At 42.1% G+C, this 22,020-nt stretch overlaps 1 protein-coding gene across 1 annotated transcript in view; it reads left to right on the forward strand.

Moving 5' to 3' along the window:
• Positions 1 to 22,020, forward strand: part of Nrg (Neuroglian) — a 206,214-nt gene that overhangs the window by 98,848 nt on the left and 85,346 nt on the right. The window contains exon 9 of the mRNA XM_071695113.1: positions 18,180 to 18,338. Coding sequence (XP_071551214.1) covers positions 18,180 to 18,338 — 159 coding nt within the window. The remainder of the gene's footprint in view (positions 1 to 18,179; positions 18,339 to 22,020) is intronic.

Here is a 22,020-nt window from a genome sequence, read left to right on the forward strand (position 1 = left end):
GGCGAAAATTCTGGGGGCCTTGAAGAATGTGTGGAAGTCGAGAACATTATCCCGGAAAGCAAAAATGGGTATGTTTGAAGGAATAGTGGTTCCAACAATGTTGTATGGTTGCGAGGCGTGGGCTATGGATAGAGTTGTTCGCAGGAGGATGGATGTGCTGGAAGTGAGATGTTTGAGAACAATGTGTGGTGTGAGGTGGTTTGATCGAGTAAGTAACGTAAGGGTAAGAGAGATGTGTGGAAATAAAAAGAGCGTGGTTGAGAGAGCAGAAGAGGGTGTTTTGAAATGGTTTGGGCACATGGAGAGAATGAGTGAGGAAAGATTGACCAAGAGGATATATGTGTCGGAGGTGGAGGGAACGAGGAGAAGAGGGAGACCGAATTGGAGGTGGAAAGGTGGAGTGAAAAGGATTTTGTGTGATCGGGGCCTGAACATGCAGGAGGGTGAAAGGAGGGCAAGAAATAGAGTGAATTGGAGCGATGTGGTATACAGGGGTTGACGTGCTGTCAGTGGATTGAATCAGGGCATGTGAAGCGTCCGGGGTAAACCATGGAAAGCTGTGTAGGTATGTATATTTGCGTGTGTGGACGTGTGTATGTACATGTGTATGGGGTGGGTTGGGCCATTTCTTTCGTCTGTTTCCTTGCGCTACCTCGCAAACGCGGAGACAGCGACGAGGTATAAAAAAAAAAAGAAAAAAAAAAAAAAATATATATATATATATATATATATATATATATATATATATATATATATATTATCCCTGGGGATAGGGGAGAAAGAATACTTCCCACGTATTCCCTGCGTGTCGTAGAAGGCGACTAAAAGGGGAGGGAGCGGGGGGCTGGAAATCCTCCCCTCTCGTTTTTTTTTTATTTTCCAAAAGAAGGAACAGAGAACGAGGCCAGGTGAGGACATTCCCTCAGAGGCCCAGTCCTCTGTTCTTAACGCTACCTTGCTAACGCGGGAAATGGCGAATAGTATGAAAGAAAGAAAGAATATATATATATATATATATATATATATATATATATATATATATATATGTATATATATATTTTGAAGGTTTGTTGAATGTGTTTGATGATAGAGTGGCAGATATAGGGTGTTTTGGTCGAGGTGGTGTGCAAAGTGAGAGGGTTAGGGAAAATGATTTGGTAAACAGAGAAGAGGTAGTGAAAGCTTTGCGGAAGATGAAAGCCGGCAAGGCAGCAGGTTTGGATGGTATTGCAGTGGAATTTATTAAAAAGGGGGTGACTGTATTGTTGACTGGTTGGTAAGGTTATTTAATGTATGTATGACTCATGGTGAGGTGCCTGAGGATTGGCGGAATGCGTGCATAGTGCCATTGTACAAAGGCAAAGGGGATAAGAGTGAGTGCTCAAATTACAGAGGTATAAGTTTGTTGAGTATTCCTGGTAAATTATATGGGAGGGTATTGATTGAGAGGGTGAAGGCATGTACAGAGCATCAGATTGGGGAAGAGCAGTGTGGTTTCAGAAGTGGTAGAGGATGTGTGGATCAGGTGTTTGCTTTGAAGAATGTATGTGAGAAATACTTAGAAAAGCAAATGGATTTGTATGTAGCATTTATGGATCTGGAGAAGGCATATGATAGAGTTGATAGAGATGCTCTGTGGAAGGTATTAAGAATATATGGTGTGGGAGGAAAGTTGTTAGAAGCAGTGAAAAGTTTTTATCGAGGATGTAAGGCATGTGTACGTGTAGGAAGAGAGGAAAGTGATTGGTTCTCAGTGAATGTAGGTTTGCGGCAGGGGTGTGTGATGTCTCCATGGTTGTTTAATTTGTTTATGGATGGGGTTGTTAGGGAGGTAAATGCAAGAGTTTTGGAAAGAGGGGCAAGTATGAAGTCTGTTGTGGATGAGAGAGCTTGGGAAGTGAGTCAGTTGTTGTTCTCTGATGATACAGCGCTGGTGGCTGATTCATGTGAGAAACTGCAGAAGCTGGTGACTGAGTTTGGTAAAGTGTGTGAAAGAAGAAAGTTAAGAGTAAATGTGAATAAGAGCAAGGTTATTAGGTACAGTAGGGTTGAGGGTCAAGTCAATTGGGAGGTGAGTTTGAATGGAGAAAAACTGTAGGAAGTGAAGTGTTTTAGATACCTGGGAGTGGATCTGGCAGCGGATGGAACCATGGAAGCGGAAGTGGATCATAGGGTGGGGGAGGGGGCGAAAATTCTGGGGGCCTTGAAGAATGTGTGGAAGTCGAGAACATTATCTCGGAAAGCAAAAATGGGTATGTTTGAAGGAATAGTGGTTCCAACAATGTTGTATGGTTGCGAGGCGTGGGCTATGGATAGAGTTGTGCGCAGGAGGATGGATGTGCTGGAAATGAGATGTTTGAGGACAATGTGTGGTGTGAGGTGGTTTGATCGAGTGAGTAACGTAAGGGTAAGAGAGATGTGTGGAAATAAAAAGAGCGTGGTTGAGAGAGCAGAAGAGGGTGTTTTGAAGTGGTTTGGGCACATGGAGAGGATGAGTGAGGAAAGATTGACCAAGAGGATATATGTGTCGGAGGTGGAGGGAACAAGGAGAAGAGGGAGACCAAATTGGAGGTGGAAAGATGGAGTGAAAAAGATTTTGTGTGATCGGGGCCTGAACATGCAGGAGGGTGAAAGGAGGGCAAGGAATAGAGTGTATTGGAACGATGTGGTATACCGGGGTTGACGTGCTGTCAGTGGATTGAATCAAGGCATGTGAAGCGTCTGGGGTAAGCCATGGAAAGCTGTGTAGGTATGTATATTTGCGTGTGTGGACGTATGTATATACATGTGTATGGGGGGTGTTGGGCCATTTCTTTCGTCTGTTTCCTTGCGCTACCTCGCAAACGCGGGAGACAGCGACAAAGTATAATAAATAAATAAAAAATATATATATATCCCCATTTTAGAAAGTTAAAAAAATACAAGGAGGGGTGGTATACCACATTGATCTAATTCACTCTATTCCTTGCCCTCCTTTCATCCTCCTGCATGTTCAGGCCCCGATCACACAAAATCTTTTTCACTCCTTCTTTCCACCTCCAATTTGGTCTCCCACTTCTCCTCGTTTCCCTCCACCTCCGACACATATATCCTCTTGGTCAATCTTTCCTCACTTATTCTCTCCATGTGCCCAAACCATTTCAAAACACCCTCTTCTGCTCTCTCAACCACGCTCTTTTTATTTCCACACATCTCTCTTACCCTTACGTTACTTACTCGATCAAACCACCTCACACCACACATTGTCCTCAAACATATCATTTCCAGCACATCCACCCTCCTGCGCACAACTCTATCCATAGCTCACGCCTCGCAACCATACAACATTGTTGGAACCACTATTCCTTCAAACATACCCATTTTTGCTTTCCGCGATAATGTTCTCGACTTCCACACATTCTTCAAGGCTCCCAGAATTTTCACCCCCTTCCCCACTCTATGATTCACTTCCGCTTCCATGGTTCCATCCGTTGCCAGATCCACTCCCAGATATCTAAAACACTTTACTTCCTCCAGTTTTTCTCCATTCAAACTTACCTCCCAATTGACTTGACCCTTATCCCTACTGTACCTAATCACCTTGCTCTTATTCACATTTACTCTTAATTTTCTTCTATCACTCACTTTACCAAACTCAGTCACCAGCTTCTGCAGTTTCTCACATGAATCAGCCACCAGCGCTGTATCATCAGCAAACAACAACTGACTCACTTCCCAAGCTCTCTCATCCACAACAGACTTCATACTTGCCCCTCTTTCCAAAACTCTTGCATTCACCTCCCTAACAACCCCATCCATAAACAAATTAAACAACCATGGAGACATCACACACCCCTGCCGCAAACCTACATTCACTGAGAACCAATCACTTTCCTCTCTTCCTACACGCACACATGCCTTACATCCTCGATAAAAACTTTTCACTGCTTCTAACAACTTTCCTCCCACACCATATATTCTTAATACCTTCCACAGAGCATCTCTATCAACTCTATCATATGCCTTCTCCAGATCCATAAATGCTACATACAAATCCATTTGCTTTTGTAAGTATTTCTCACATACATTCTTCAAAGCAAACACCTGATCCACACATCCTCTACCACTTCTGAAACCACACTGCTCTTCCGCAATCAGATGCTCTGTACATGCCTTCACCCTCTCAATCAATACCCTCCCATATAATTTACCAGGAATACTCAATACTTTTTTTTTTTTTTTTTTTTTTTTTTGCTTTGTTGCTGTCTCCCGCGTTTGCGAGGTAGCGCAAGGAAACAGACGAAAGAAATGGCTCAACCCACCCCCATACACATGTATATACATACGTCCACACACGCAAATATACATACCTACACAGCTTTCCATGGTTTACCCCAGACGCTTCACATGCCCTGATTCAATCCACTGACAGTACGTCAACCCCGATATACCACATCGATCCAGTTCATTCTATTCCTTGCTCTCCTTTCACCCTCCTGCATGTTCAGGCCCTGATCACACAAAATCTTTTTCACTCCATCTTTCCACCTCCAATTTGGTCTCCCACTTCTCCTCGTTCCCTCCACTTCCGACACATATATCCTCTTGGTCAATCTTTCCTCACTCATTCTCTCCATGTGCCCAAACCATTTCAAAACACCCTCTTCTGCTCTCTCAACCATGCTCTTTTTATTTCCACACATCTCTCTTACCCTTACGTTACTTACTCGATCAAACCACCTCACACCACACATTGTCCTCAAACATCTCATTTCCAGCACATCCATCCTCCTGCGCACAACTCTATCCATAGCCCACGCCTCGCAACCATACAACATTGTTGGAACCACTATTCCTTCAAACATACCCATTTTTGCTTTCCGAGATAATGTTCTCGACTTCCACACATTCTTCAAGGCTCCCAGGATTTTCGCCCCCTCCCCCACCGTATGATCCACTTCCGCTTCCATGGTTGCATCTGCTGCCAGATCCACTCCCAGATATCCTCTCTCCCAGGTACCTCTTAAATTTGAGCACTCACTCTTATCCTCTTTGCCTTTGTACAATGGCACTATGCACGCATTCTGCCAATCCTCAGGCACCTCACCATGAGTCATACATACATTAAATAACCTTACCAACCAGTCAACAATACAGTCACCCCCTTTTTTAATAGATTTCACTGCAATACCATCCAAACCTGCTGCCTTGCCGGCTTTCATATATATATATATATTTATATTTATTATTTTGTTTTATTTTGCTTTGTCGCTGTCTCCCGCATTAGCGAGGTAGCGCAAGGAAACAGACGAAAGAATGGCCCAACCCACCCACATACACATGTATACACATACACGTCCACACATGCAAATATACATACCTATACATCTCAATGTACACATATATATACACACACACACAGACATATACATATATACACATGTACATAATTTATACTGTCTGCCTTTGTTTACTCCCATCGCCACCCTGCCACACATGGAATAACAACCCCCCCCCCCCCTCATGTGTGCGAGGTAGCGCTAGGAAAAGACAACAAAGGCCCCATTCGTTCACACTCAGTCTCTAGCTGTCATATAATAATGCACTAAAACCACAGCTCCCTTTCCACATCCAGGCCCCACAGAACTTTCCATGGTTTACCCCAGACACTTCACATGCCCTGGTTCAATCCATTGACAGCACATCGACCCCGGTATACCACATCGTTCCAATTCACTCTATTCCTTGCATGCCTTTCACCCTCCTGTATGTTCAGGCCCCGATCACTCAAAATCTTTTTCACTCCAGCTATCCACCTCCAATTTGGTCTCCCACTTCTCCTCGTTCCCTCCACCTCTGACACATATATCCTCTTTGTCAATCTTTCCTCACTCATTCTCTCCATGTGACCAAACAATTTCAAAACACCCTCTTCTGCTGTCTCAACCACACTCTTTTTATTACCACACTTCTCTCTTACCCTTACATTACTTACACGATCAAACCACCTCACACCACATATTGTCCTCAAACATCTCATTTCCAGCACATCCACCCTCCTGTGCACAACTCTATCCATAGCCCACGCCTCGCAGCCATACAACATCGTTGGGACCACTATTCCTTCAAACATACCCATTTTTGCTTTTGGAGATAATGTTCTTGACTTCCAAACATTTTTCAAGGCTCCAGAATTTTCGCCCTCTCCCCCACCCTGTGATTCACTTCCGCTTCCATGGTTCCATCCACTGCCAGATCCACTCCCAGATATCTAAAACACTTTACTTCCTCCAGTTTTTCTCCATTCAAACTTACCTCCCAATTGACTTGACCCTCAACCCTACTGTACCTAATAACCTTGCTCTTATTCACATTTACTCTTAACTTTCTTCTTTCACACACTTTACCAAACTCAGTCACCACCTTCTGCAGTTTCTCACATGAATCAGCCTCCACCGCTGTATCATCAGCGAACAACAACTGACTCACTTCCCAAGCTCTCTCATCCACAACTGACTGCATACTTGCCCCTCTTTCCAAAACTCTTGCATTCACCTCCCTAACAACCCCATCCATAAACAAATTAAACAACCATGGAGACATCACACATCCCTGCCGCAAACCTACATTCACTTGCAACCAATCACTTTCCTCTCTTCCTACACGTACACATGCCTTACATCCTCAATGAAAACTTTTCACTGCTTCTAACAACTTTGCCTCCCACACCATATATTCTTAATACCTTCCACAGAGCATCTCTATGAACTCTATCAAATGCCTTCTCCAGATCCATAAATGCTACATACAAATCCATTTGCTTTTGTAAGTATTTCTCACATACATTCTTCAAAGCAAACACCTGATCCACACATCCCCTACCACTTCTGAAACCATACTGCTCTTCCCCAATCTGATGCTCTGTACATGCCTTCACCCTCTCAATCAATACCCTCCCATATAATTTACCAGGAATACTCAACAGACTTATACCTCTGTGATTTGAGCACTCACTCTTATCCCCTTTGCCTTTGTACAATGGCACTATGCAAGCATTCCGCCAATCCTCAGGCACCTCACCATGAATCATACATACATTAAATAACATTATCAACCAGTCAACAATACAGTCACCCCCTTTTTTAATAAATTCCACTGCAATACCATCCAAACCTGCTACATTGCCGGCTTTCATTTTCCGCAAAGCTTTTACTACCTCTTCTCTGTTACCAAATCATTTTCCCTAACCCTCTCACTTTGCACACCACCTCGACCAAAACACCCTATATCTGCCACTCTATCATCAAACACATTCAACAAACCTTCAAAATACTCACTCCATCTCTTTCTCACATCACCACTACTTGTTATCACCTCCCCATTTGCGCCCTTCACTGAAGTTCCCATTTGCTCCCTTGTCTTACGCACTTTATTTACCTCCTTCCAGAACATCTTTTTATTCTCCCTAAAATTTAATGATACTCTCTCACCCCAACTCTCATTTGCCCTCTTTTTCACCTCTTGCACCTTTCTCTTGACCTCCTGTCTCTTTCTTTTATACATCTCCCACTCAATTGCATTTTTTCCCTGCAAAAATCGTCCAAATGCCTCTCTCTTCTCTTTCACTAATACTCTTACTTCTTCATCCCACCACTCACTACCCTTTCTAATCAACCCACCTCCCACTCTTCTCATGCCACAAGAATCTTTTGCGCAATCCATCACTGATTCCCTAAATACATCCCATTCCTCCCCCACTCCCCTTACTTCCATTGTTCTCACCTTTTTCCATATATAAATTCCTTCAAACATAGCCATTTTTGCTTTCCGAAATAATGTTCTCGACTTCCACACATTCTTCAATGCTCCCAGGATTTTCGCCCCCTCCCCCACCCTATGATTCACTTCCGCTTCCATGGTTCCATCTGCTGCCAGATCCACTCCCAGATATCTAAAACACTTTACTTCCTCCAGTTTTCTCCATTCAAACCTACCTCCTAATTGACTTGACCCTCAACCCTACTGTACCTAATATATATATATATATATATATATATATATATATATATATATATATATATATATATATATATATATATATATATATGTGTATATATATATATATATATATATATATATATATATATATATATATATATATATATATATATATATTGGTAAAGTGGGTGAAAGAAGAAAGTTAAGAGTAAATGTGAATAAGAGCAAGGTTATTAGGTACAGTAGGGTTGAGGGTCAAGTCAATTGGGAGGTGAGTTTGAATGGAGAAAAACTGGAGGAAGTGAAGTGTTTTAGATATCTGGGAGTGGATCTGGCAGCGGATGGAACCATGGAAGCGGAAGTGGAGCATAGGGTGGGGGAGGGGGCGAAAATTCTGGGGGCCTTGAAGAATGTGTGGAAGTCGAGAACATTATCCCGGAAAGCAAAAATGGGTATGTTTGAAGGAATAGTGGTTCCAACAATGTTGTATGGTTGCGAGGCGTGGGCTATGGATAGAGTTGTTCGCAGGAGGATGGATGTGCTGGAAGTGAGATGTTTGAGAACAATGTGTGGTGTGAGGTGGTTTGATCGAGTAAGTAACGTAAGGGTAAGAGAGATGTGTGGAAATAAAAAGAGCGTGGTTGAGAGAGCAGAAGAGGGTGTTTTGAAATGGTTTGGGCACATGGAGAGAATGAGTGAGGAAAGATTGACCAAGAGGATATATGTGTCGGAGGTGGAGGGAACGAGGAGAAGAGGGAGACCGAATTGGAGGTGGAAAGGTGGAGTGAAAAGGATTTTGTGTGATCGGGGCCTGAACATGCAGGAGGGTGAAAGGAGGGCAAGAAATAGAGTGAATTGGAGCGATGTGGTATACAGGGGTTGACGTGCTGTCAGTGGATTGAATCAGGGCATGTGAAGCGTCCGGGGTAAACCATGGAAAGCTGTGTAGGTATGTATATTTGCGTGTGTGGACGTGTGTATGTACATGTGTATGGGGTGGGTTGGGCCATTTCTTTCGTCTGTTTCCTTGCGCTACCTCGCAAACGCGGGAGACAGCGACGAGGTATAAAAAAAAAAAGAAAAAAAAAAAAAAATATATATATATATATATATATATATATATATATATATATATATATATATTATCCCTGGGGATAGGGGAGAAAGAATACTTCCCACGTATTCCCTGCGTGTCGTAGAAGGCGACTAAAAGGGGAGGGAGCGGGGGGCTGGAAATCCTCCCCTCTCGTTTTTTTTTTATTTTCCAAAAGAAGGAACAGAGAACGAGGCCAGGTGAGGACATTCCCTCAGAGGCCCAGTCCTCTGTTCTTAACGCTACCTTGCTAACGCGGGAAATGGCGAATAGTATGAAAGAAAGAAAGAATATATATATATATATATATATATATATATATATATATATATATATATGTATATATATATTTTGAAGGTTTGTTGAATGTGTTTGATGATAGAGTGGCAGATATAGGGTGTTTTGGTCGAGGTGGTGTGCAAAGTGAGAGGGTTAGGGAAAATGATTTGGTAAACAGAGAAGAGGTAGTGAAAGCTTTGCGGAAGATGAAAGCCGGCAAGGCAGCAGGTTTGGATGGTATTGCAGTGGAATTTATTAAAAAGGGGGTGACTGTATTGTTGACTGGTTGGTAAGGTTATTTAATGTATGTATGACTCATGGTGAGGTGCCTGAGGATTGGCGGAATGCGTGCATAGTGCCATTGTACAAAGGCAAAGGGGATAAGAGTGAGTGCTCAAATTACAGAGGTATAAGTTTGTTGAGTATTCCTGGTAAATTATATGGGAGGGTATTGATTGAGAGGGTGAAGGCATGTACAGAGCATCAGATTGGGGAAGAGCAGTGTGGTTTCAGAAGTGGTAGAGGATGTGTGGATCAGGTGTTTGCTTTGAAGAATGTATGTGAGAAATACTTAGAAAAGCAAATGGATTTGTATGTAGCATTTATGGATCTGGAGAAGGCATATGATAGAGTTGATAGAGATGCTCTGTGGAAGGTATTAAGAATATATGGTGTGGGAGGAAAGTTGTTAGAAGCAGTGAAAAGTTTTTATCGAGGATGTAAGGCATGTGTACGTGTAGGAAGAGAGGAAAGTGATTGGTTCTCAGTGAATGTAGGTTTGCGGCAGGGGTGTGTGATGTCTCCATGGTTGTTTAATTTGTTTATGGATGGGGTTGTTAGGGAGGTAAATGCAAGAGTTTTGGAAAGAGGGGCAAGTATGAAGTCTGTTGTGGATGAGAGAGCTTGGGAAGTGAGTCAGTTGTTGTTCTCTGATGATACAGCGCTGGTGGCTGATTCATGTGAGAAACTGCAGAAGCTGGTGACTGAGTTTGGTAAAGTGTGTGAAAGAAGAAAGTTAAGAGTAAATGTGAATAAGAGCAAGGTTATTAGGTACAGTAGGGTTGAGGGTCAAGTCAATTGGGAGGTGAGTTTGAATGGAGAAAAACTGTAGGAAGTGAAGTGTTTTAGATACCTGGGAGTGGATCTGGCAGCGGATGGAACCATGGAAGCGGAAGTGGATCATAGGGTGGGGGAGGGGGCGAAAATTCTGGGGGCCTTGAAGAATGTGTGGAAGTCGAGAACATTATCTCGGAAAGCAAAAATGGGTATGTTTGAAGGAATAGTGGTTCCAACAATGTTGTATGGTTGCGAGGCGTGGGCTATGGATAGAGTTGTGCGCAGGAGGATGGATGTGCTGGAAATGAGATGTTTGAGGACAATGTGTGGTGTGAGGTGGTTTGATCGAGTGAGTAACGTAAGGGTAAGAGAGATGTGTGGAAATAAAAAGAGCGTGGTTGAGAGAGCAGAAGAGGGTGTTTTGAAGTGGTTTGGGCACATGGAGAGGATGAGTGAGGAAAGATTGACCAAGAGGATATATGTGTCGGAGGTGGAGGGAACAAGGAGAAGAGGGAGACCAAATTGGAGGTGGAAAGATGGAGTGAAAAAGATTTTGTGTGATCGGGGCCTGAACATGCAGGAGGGTGAAAGGAGGGCAAGGAATAGAGTGTATTGGAACGATGTGGTATACCGGGGTTGACGTGCTGTCAGTGGATTGAATCAAGGCATGTGAAGCGTCTGGGGTAAGCCATGGAAAGCTGTGTAGGTATGTATATTTGCGTGTGTGGACGTATGTATATACATGTGTATGGGGGGTGTTGGGCCATTTCTTTCGTCTGTTTCCTTGCGCTACCTCGCAAACGCGGGAGACAGCGACAAAGTATAATAAATAAATAAAAAATATATATATATCCCCATTTTAGAAAGTTAAAAAAATACAAGGAGGGGTGGTATACCACATTGATCTAATTCACTCTATTCCTTGCCCTCCTTTCATCCTCCTGCATGTTCAGGCCCCGATCACACAAAATCTTTTTCACTCCTTCTTTCCACCTCCAATTTGGTCTCCCACTTCTCCTCGTTTCCCTCCACCTCCGACACATATATCCTCTTGGTCAATCTTTCCTCACTTATTCTCTCCATGTGCCCAAACCATTTCAAAACACCCTCTTCTGCTCTCTCAACCACGCTCTTTTTATTTCCACACATCTCTCTTACCCTTACGTTACTTACTCGATCAAACCACCTCACACCACACATTGTCCTCAAACATATCATTTCCAGCACATCCACCCTCCTGCGCACAACTCTATCCATAGCTCACGCCTCGCAACCATACAACATTGTTGGAACCACTATTCCTTCAAACATACCCATTTTTGCTTTCCGCGATAATGTTCTCGACTTCCACACATTCTTCAAGGCTCCCAGAATTTTCACCCCCTTCCCCACTCTATGATTCACTTCCGCTTCCATGGTTCCATCCGTTGCCAGATCCACTCCCAGATATCTAAAACACTTTACTTCCTCCAGTTTTTCTCCATTCAAACTTACCTCCCAATTGACTTGACCCTTATCCCTACTGTACCTAATCACCTTGCTCTTATTCACATTTACTCTTAATTTTCTTCTATCACTCACTTTACCAAACTCAGTCACCAGCTTCTGCAGTTTCTCACATGAATCAGCCACCAGCGCTGTATCATCAGCAAACAACAACTGACTCACTTCCCAAGCTCTCTCATCCACAACAGACTTCATACTTGCCCCTCTTTCCAAAACTCTTGCATTCACCTCCCTAACAACCCCATCCATAAACAAATTAAACAACCATGGAGACATCACACACCCCTGCCGCAAACCTACATTCACTGAGAACCAATCACTTTCCTCTCTTCCTACACGCACACATGCCTTACATCCTCGATAAAAACTTTTCACTGCTTCTAACAACTTTCCTCCCACACCATATATTCTTAATACCTTCCACAGAGCATCTCTATCAACTCTATCATATGCCTTCTCCAGATCCATAAATGCTACATACAAATCCATTTGCTTTTGTAAGTATTTCTCACATACATTCTTCAAAGCAAACACCTGATCCACACATCCTCTACCACTTCTGAAACCACACTGCTCTTCCGCAATCAGATGCTCTGTACATGCCTTCACCCTCTCAATCAATACCCTCCCATATAATTTACCAGGAATACTCAATACTTTTTTTTTTTTTTTTTTTTTTTTTTTGCTTTGTTGCTGTCTCCCGCGTTTGCGAGGTAGCGCAAGGAAACAGACGAAAGAAATGGCTCAACCCACCCCCATACACATGTATATACATACGTCCACACACGCAAATATACATACCTACACAGCTTTCCATGGTTTACCCCAGACGCTTCACATGCCCTGATTCAATCCACTGACAGTACGTCAACCCCGATATACCACATCGATCCAGTTCATTCTATTCCTTGCTCTCCTTTCACCCTCCTGCATGTTCAGGCCCTGATCACACAAAATCTTTTTCACTCCATCTTTCCACCTCCAATTTGGTCTCCCACTTCTCCTCGTTCCCTCCACTTCCGACACATATATCCTCTTGGTCAATCTTTCCTCACTCATTCTCTCCATGTGCCCAAACCATTTCAAAACACCCTCTTCTGCTCTCTCAACCATGCTCTTTTTATTTCCACACATCTCTCTTACCCTTACGTTACTTACTCGATCAAACCACCTCACACCACACATTGTCCTCAAACATCTCATTTCCAGCACATCCATCCTCCTGCGCACAACTCTATCCATAGCCCACGCCTCGCAACCATACAACATTGTTGGAACCACTATTCCTTCAAACATACCCATTTTTGCTTTCCGAGATAATGTTCTCGACTTCCACACATTCTTCAAGGCTCCCAGGATTTTCGCCCCCTCCCCCACCGTATGATCCACTTCCGCTTCCATGGTTGCATCTGCTGCCAGATCCACTCCCAGATATCCTCTCTCCCAGGTACCTCTTAAATTTGAGCACTCACTCTTATCCTCTTTGCCTTTGTACAATGGCACTATGCACGCATTCTGCCAATCCTCAGGCACCTCACCATGAGTCATACATACATTAAATAACCTTACCAACCAGTCAACAATACAGTCACCCCCTTTTTTAATAGATTTCACTGCAATACCATCCAAACCTGCTGCCTTGCCGGCTTTCATATATATATATATATTTATATTTATTATTTTGTTTTATTTTGCTTTGTCGCTGTCTCCCGCATTAGCGAGGTAGCGCAAGGAAACAGACGAAAGAATGGCCCAACCCACCCACATACACATGTATACACATACACGTCCACACATGCAAATATACATACCTATACATCTCAATGTACACATATATATACACACACACACAGACATATACATATATACACATGTACATAATTTATACTGTCTGCCTTTGTTTACTCCCATCGCCACCCTGCCACACATGGAATAACAACCCCCCCCCCCCCCCCTCATGTGTGCGAGGTAGCGCTAGGAAAAGACAACAAAGGCCCCATTCGTTCACACTCAGTCTCTAGCTGTCATATAATAATGCACTAAAACCACAGCTCCCTTTCCACATCCAGGCCCCACAGAACTTTCCATGGTTTACCCCAGACACTTCACATGCCCTGGTTCAATCCATTGACAGCACATCGACCCCGGTATACCACATCGTTCCAATTCACTCTATTCCTTGCATGCCTTTCACCCTCCTGTATGTTCAGGCCCCGATCACTCAAAATCTTTTTCACTCCAGCTATCCACCTCCAATTTGGTCTCCCACTTCTCCTCGTTCCCTCCACCTCTGACACATATATCCTCTTTGTCAATCTTTCCTCACTCATTCTCTCCATGTGACCAAACAATTTCAAAACACCCTCTTCTGCTGTCTCAACCACACTCTTTTTATTACCACACTTCTCTCTTACCCTTACATTACTTACACGATCAAACCACCTCACACCACATATTGTCCTCAAACATCTCATTTCCAGCACATCCACCCTCCTGTGCACAACTCTATCCATAGCCCACGCCTCGCAGCCATACAACATCGTTGGGACCACTATTCCTTCAAACATACCCATTTTTGCTTTTGGAGATAATGTTCTTGACTTCCAAACATTTTTCAAGGCTCCCAGAATTTTCGCCCTCTCCCCCACCCTGTGATTCACTTCCGCTTCCATGGTTCCATCCACTGCCAGATCCACTCCCAGATATCTAAAACACTTTACTTCCTCCAGTTTTTCTCCATTCAAACTTACCTCCCAATTGACTTGACCCTCAACCCTACTGTACCTAATAACCTTGCTCTTATTCACATTTACTCTTAACTTTCTTCTTTCACACACTTTACCAAACTCAGTCACCACCTTCTGCAGTTTCTCACATGAATCAGCCTCCACCGCTGTATCATCAGCGAACAACAACTGACTCACTTCCCAAGCTCTCTCATCCACAACTGACTGCATACTTGCCCCTCTTTCCAAAACTCTTGCATTCACCTCCCTAACAACCCCATCCATAAACAAATTAAACAACCATGGAGACATCACACATCCCTGCCGCAAACCTACATTCACTTGCAACCAATCACTTTCCTCTCTTCCTACACGTACACATGCCTTACATCCTCAATGAAAACTTTTCACTGCTTCTAACAACTTTGCCTCCCACACCATATATTCTTAATACCTTCCACAGAGCATCTCTATGAACTCTATCAAATGCCTTCTCCAGATCCATAAATGCTACATACAAATCCATTTGCTTTTGTAAGTATTTCTCACATACATTCTTCAAAGCAAACACCTGATCCACACATCCCCTACCACTTCTGAAACCATACTGCTCTTCCCCAATCTGATGCTCTGTACATGCCTTCACCCTCTCAATCAATACCCTCCCATATAATTTACCAGGAATACTCAACAGACTTATACCTCTGTGATTTGAGCACTCACTCTTATCCCCTTTGCCTTTGTACAATGGCACTATGCAAGCATTCCGCCAATCCTCAGGCACCTCACCATGAATCATACATACATTAAATAACATTATCAACCAGTCAACAATACAGTCACCCCCTTTTTTAATAAATTCCACTGCAATACCATCCAAACCTGCTACATTGCCGGCTTTCATTTTCCGCAAAGCTTTTACTACCTCTTCTCTGTTTACCAAATCATTTTCCCAAACCCTCTCACTTTGCACACCACCTCGACCAAAACACCCTATATCTGCCACTCTATCATCAAACACATTCAACAAACCTTCAAAATACACACTCCATCTCCTTCTCACATCACCACTACTTGTTATCACCTCCCCATTTGCTCCCTTCACTGAAGTTCCCATTTGCTCCCTTGTCTTACGCACTTTATTTACCTCCTTCCAAAACATCTTTTTATTCTCCCTAAAATTTAATGATATTCTCTCACCCCAACTCTCATTTGCCCTCTTTTTCACCTCTTGCATCTTTCTCTTGACCTCCTGCCTCTTTCTTTTATACATCTCCCACTCATTTGCATTTTTCCCTGTAAAAATCGTCCAAATGCCTCTCTCTTCTCTTTCACTAATAATCTTACTTCTTCATCCCACCACTCACTACCCTTTCTAATCAACCCACCTCCCACGCTTCTCATGCCACAAGCATCTTTTGCGCAATCCATCACTGATTCCCTAAATACATCCCATTCCTCCCCCACTCCCCTTACCTCCTTTGTTCTCACCTTTTTCCATTCTGTACTAGTCTCTCCTGTTACTTCCTCACACAAGTCTCCTTCCCAAGCTCACTTACTCTCACCACTCTCTTCACCTCAACATTCTCTCTTCTTTTCTGAAAACCCCTACAAATCTTCACCTTCGCCTCCACAAGATAATGATCAGACATCCCTCCAGTTGCACCTCTCAGCACATTAACATCCAAAAGTTTCTCTTTCGCGCGCCTATCAATTAAAACGTAATCCAATAACGCTCTCTGGCCATCTCTCCTACTTACATACATATACTTATGTATATCTTGCTTTTTAAACCAGGTATTCCCAATCACCAGTCCTTTTTCAGCACATAAATCTACAAGCTCTTCACCATTTCCATTTACAACACTGAACACCTCATGTATACCAATTATTCCCTCAACTGCCACATTACTCACCTTTGCATTCAAATCACCCATCACTATAACCCGGTCTTGTGCATCAAAACCACTAACACACTCATTCAGCTGTTCCCAAAACACTTGCCTCTCATGATCTTTCTTTTCATGCACAGGTGCATATGCACCAATAATCACCCATCTCTCTCCATCAACTTTCAGTTTTACCCATATCAATCTAGAATTTACTTTCTTACACTCTATCACATACTCCCACAACTCCTGTATTAGGAGTAGTGCTAGTCCTTCCCTTGCTCTTGTCCTCTCACTAACCTCTGACTTTACTCCCAAGACATTCCCAAACCACTCTTCCCCTTTACCCTATAGCTTCGTTTCACTCAGAGCCAAAACATCCAGGTTTCTTTCCTCAAACATCTTACCTATCTCTCCTTTTTTCTCATCTTGGTTACATCCACACACATGTATGTCCCTCTCTCTTACCCTGTTATATCTTATATGATGAACCCTCCTCATTACACATTGTCCTCAAAGATTACATTTTCACCCCTTATACCCTCTGCTGTACTTTGTCATATACAGCCCTACCCTTTCATCCTTAGGACACCAATGTAAGAATTGTATCCTCAAATATCCAGCTGTACCCTCATAGACAGGTATCTGTATTTCTGTGTATTTCTGAATGCGCCTAGGACCTTCCCCCTCAACCGCTCTTTGACCCATTTCAGCGTACATGGATCCATTTGCTGTCATGTCCACACCCAGGTATCTGAAACACTCCACTTCCTCTAAGTTCTCTTTGTTCAAACTCACTCTCCAAATAACTTTTCTTTCTCATCAGCCAAATCTGCTTTTATTCACATCTACTCTCAACTATCCCTTTTCGCACACTCTTCTGAACTCAAAAACCAGCTTCTGTTTCTCACCAGTGCTGTGTCATCAGCAAACAGCAGCTGACTTCACCCCAGGTCTACTCACCCTCAACAGACTGCAGATTTTCTTCTTTCTCCAGTACCCTCCCTTTCAGCCCATCCATAACGGATTAGACAGCCATGGTGACATCGAACACTCTTACTGCAGACCCACATTACCTAGAATCACTCATCCTCCTCTCTTTATACTTGCACATACACTCTTGGCAAACTCCTTGTGGCTTCTGTTTCACTGGACCTGGGTTAGGTTGTGTGTGCTTGATTCACTCCACAGAATTGGAAACAGTATCATTGATGATAGATAGATAGGTAAAGGTGTTAGTGATTTCCTGCAAGTTGTAACATTGCAAGTGAGAAATCACCCTCACTTTAGCTGTGTCATTTTCAGCAGATAGAAAAGAGTCTAGTGCCATTAAGGACCCTCTTGTTTTAGAGGAGTTCAAGTTACTGTGCTCTTACATGGACTTCAGCCTTTAGGCACAGGAGCCTAATAAAAGGGCCATGGTTATATGACAGTAAGTTACATAAGATTGGATGCTGAGGTCTTTAGAAACATTAACTGAGCTCCTGAATTGTACAGTTAAGTAGGATTTTTTATTAGCGACAAAATCAGGATGAAATAACACACTATGGAACTATGTAAGGATGAAGAGGATTTAGGAATGGCAGGTCATCTCTTTGTACCAGTGATTGGATAAGCTCTTTATAACTTAAATGATTCTCTTGTTTTTTACAGGGGTGTATCCTTTACTGATGCTGGGGACTATGTGTGCTATGCAAAAAACAAATTTGGCCAGCAACAGGCTGATGGATCTCTTGTAGTGAAGGGCCGCACACAGATAACAGATGCACCACAGGATTATGAAGTTGCTGCTGGTCAAACTGCTACATTCAGGTACAAAATAGTGCTGATAGATTTGGTGAGATTGAATATTTATCATTACTTTGAAGTTGGAGATTATAGGTAAGTGTGATATGTATGAGGAATTTAATTTCTCTCTTTTTTCATTTCCTGATGACAGTGAACAGTGGAGACCTGTGATGCAAATTTTAAAGAGGAAAAAAGAGTAAACCCCATTCATTAAAGGTTTAAGCCTGCATGACTGTGATTGCATTTTTGATAACCACAGGTCACCAAGATTTTATCATTTGGAAGACTTATTGACTTGAATGCAGTCCTAATCATTGTTTAACATAGCTGTCTATAAGAGAACTGCACATCTATTGGTAGTTCTTTCTGCTGAAGATAACAAATTAGTTATCTCCTAAGTTTCATCTTTCTGTCACAGCACAGCATATTGGATATGGAGAGTCACATGGATGAGATGTAACAATGTCAGATGTAACATAACCTATATATGTATAATCATGGATAGAAGCCCAAATTATTCACCAGAATCATTTAGGTTGGACATTATATTTTGCAGATTTGCAGTTTTAAGGGAAACTTTAATGTACATGTGATAAATTAACTTGATTTGACATCATTTTTAAACTCAGCAGTTTTATAAGCTCGACTTATATTTCAGGCATCTCATTCTATTAAGTTCTGTGTCAGTAGAGTATCAGTCTTACAGGTTTAAAACTATATCTGTCATCTAAAATGTTTGCAAGTTCCTCATACATAAGGATGTGATCTCATTCTTCGTAGGGATTTGCAAGGTTCTCAGTCATTAGGATATGATCTAGGTCTTCTCAAGTGTTTGCAGGTTCCTCAGACATTAGGATATGATCTCGGTCTTATCAAGTGTTTGCACGTTCCTCAGACATCAGGATATGACTTCCGTCTTCTCAATTGTTTGAAAGTTCCTAAGACATTAGGACATGATCTCAGTCTTTGCAAGTGTTTGCAAGTTTCTCAGATATTAGGACATAGTCTAAGTCTTATCAAGTATGTGCAGGTTTCTCAGACTTTAGGATGTGATCTCAGTCTTGTCAAGTGTCTGCAAGTTCCTCAGACATTAGGATATGATCTTAGTTTTCTCAGTTGTTTGCAAGTTCCTATGACATTAGGACATGATCTCATTTTTTCAAGTGTTTGCAAGCTCCTCCGACACTAGGACATGGTCTCAGTCTTCTCAGTTGTTTGTAAGTTCCCATGACATTAGGACATGATCTCATTTTTTTCAAGTGTTTGCAAGCTCCTTTGACACTAGGACATCATCTCAGTCTTCTCAATTGTTTGCAGGTTCCTTTGACATTAGGATATGTCTTGATCTTCTCAAGTGTTTGCAAGTTCCTCTGACATTAGGACATGATTTTAAGATTTGTTTTATAGCAGACAGCTGATATTCAGAAAATTTTCATGCCTATTATGAGCATGTTGCTTAGCTCACACATGATACTTGGACTTGGTCATAGTTCAGTTCTCCCAGAGTTTTAAATGTCCCTTATGCACAAGAGGTGTATCAGCCATCAGTTTCTTGTCCTAGGAATTGTTGGGCTTGATGCACACTATATATCTGCTCACAAAACACTCGTTCCACTCACAGTCATAGGTAATTCACTCTTACCACTCTGCTTATGGCACACTCACACTCAGCAGCAGTCATCCCAGTCCACTCTTGTCACAGGCTGTCTAGTGTCAGTGCATCTGGCAGTGGGAGAAGATGGATTTTTCTTCCTCTTAGTTGGCTATGATTGCCATATCCTTGGATGAAGAGGAAGAAGAAACGAGCAAACAATATAGAAAGTGTGAACTTGGCTGCCTCCATCCAGTGTTGGAGGAAAGGAAAATTGAGGGTAAATTTCCCACCCTCTATCCTCATCTGATTGATGATGAGAGCAAATTCTTTTGTGATCCCACATGGTTGGTTTCTTGAGGCTTAGAGGGAAGGATGGAGAAACAGACTCCCACCTCACTGATGGCTGGGCTAAGACTGGAGTGAGACCATAAGGTAATGTGCACTGTTGCTCTCACTCCAGTCATGGTTTGCCCTGCCCAAAATATCTTTTGGATGACCATTGCTTGTGCATGATTGGAGCGAGAATGAACAGTGAGCAGTAATGTTTATGCTTCCATTGAAATACATAAAGTAAAATTTAACTGGATTAAGAGCAGACTGGGAGCAGAGCTGTTGTGTGCATTAGGCTTTAAAGTTAGAGACAGCTAAAAGTCAATGAGGCACCAGGTCCCACTATCTCACCCTCCAGTATTACCTAAGGCATACCTAGAATGATTAAAGAAGTGATTTTGATATTTTCTAACTACAAGAATCAACTAAGTTTTAGTTGAGAATTTTTAACATAGTAAACAAGGCATTGTTTTTACCTTTTGGTTGGCTTTAGAAGTGTTGGCCACTCTCACAATTTGAGGGTGATCATAAAAATGCTTATATTCAATTACAGTTTTACTTAAGCTTGATACGAATTTTCATTAAAAACTGTTCCAGTGTAAATCCAGTTTAAGTGAAATCAGAGAAAAAAATTTATTGACTTAAACCATGGACTGCTGCTATCCCATGTATGGGAATATCTGCCTGTGGAAGTATCCGGTATGTTGGATCTCATTTTTAAAAGTTGTTGCGGAGCCATAGAGGTGTTAATTATTCAGATTTCGGTTACTGGTATCTCAGTTTTTTCATACATTAGTCCATATTGTGTCTGTATGAGTGGCCAAGAACCATCACATTGCTGAAGCATACAGTAACAACTTTGCCTCATGAGGGCTTTATATGAAAACCCAAATTATTCCTTGGACTTATTAGATACGTTTGACTTGGACATTTTAGAGGAGTGTCAGTAAATCATGAAGATATGGAAGAACAAAGGCAGGGGAAAGAAGAGCATGTTATTGCCAGCAGTGAGTGTGAAGATGATCCCAGTTCCAGTATGAGGAGGAGGGTATGTTCTTTGTCACACAGGCCATTTGCCTTGTGTGCATGGTCAGTTGTTGCCAAATTCACTCCAGCACAATTTATTTTTGATAAAAGTTAATTAAGGTATGACAGGTGTTTCTTGTGTCACCAAGAATTCTGAGGAGCTGGACTATGTCTTAGGATATTTTGATGATTATTTGTTGGACATATATAGTCACTGAAACAAATCAGTATTGTGGTTTTATGAAGAAAACATAGCCAACATATCCAAGAACTAGGCTGTTCAAGTGTACATACACCATATGAGATATAATGCTTTATTTTTTTTCACTATATTGATGATGATGGCCCATAATAAGAAACATGATATATATGAATATTTATTAGGAAAATTAAACCCTGAGATCTCTTTCTGTAACTTCGTAGGATATTTCATTTTATGACAACAAGCAGCGTACAGGTAACAACTGACTGCAGAGAATTGAACCAGTGGTTGGTGACCTCCTAAGGAAATTCAGAAAGATATTTGTACATTTCAAGATTTCTGCACTGATGAGTTTCTCATTTTGTGCAAAGGGAGACTGGAATTCAAACAGTATATTCCTTTAAAACGTCATTACTTTGGAGCAAAAACTTCTGTGTTTTGTGAAGTTTCTCTGACATTAGGACATGATCTCTGTCTTTTCAAATGTTTACAAGTTTCTCAGACATTGGGACTTCATCTCAGTCTTCTCAAGGGTTTGCAAGTTCCTCAGGCAT

Source organism: Panulirus ornatus, chromosome 57, assembly GCF_036320965.1.
Source record: "Panulirus ornatus isolate Po-2019 chromosome 57, ASM3632096v1, whole genome shotgun sequence".
Lineage (NCBI taxonomy): Eukaryota > Metazoa > Arthropoda > Malacostraca > Decapoda > Palinuridae > Panulirus > Panulirus ornatus.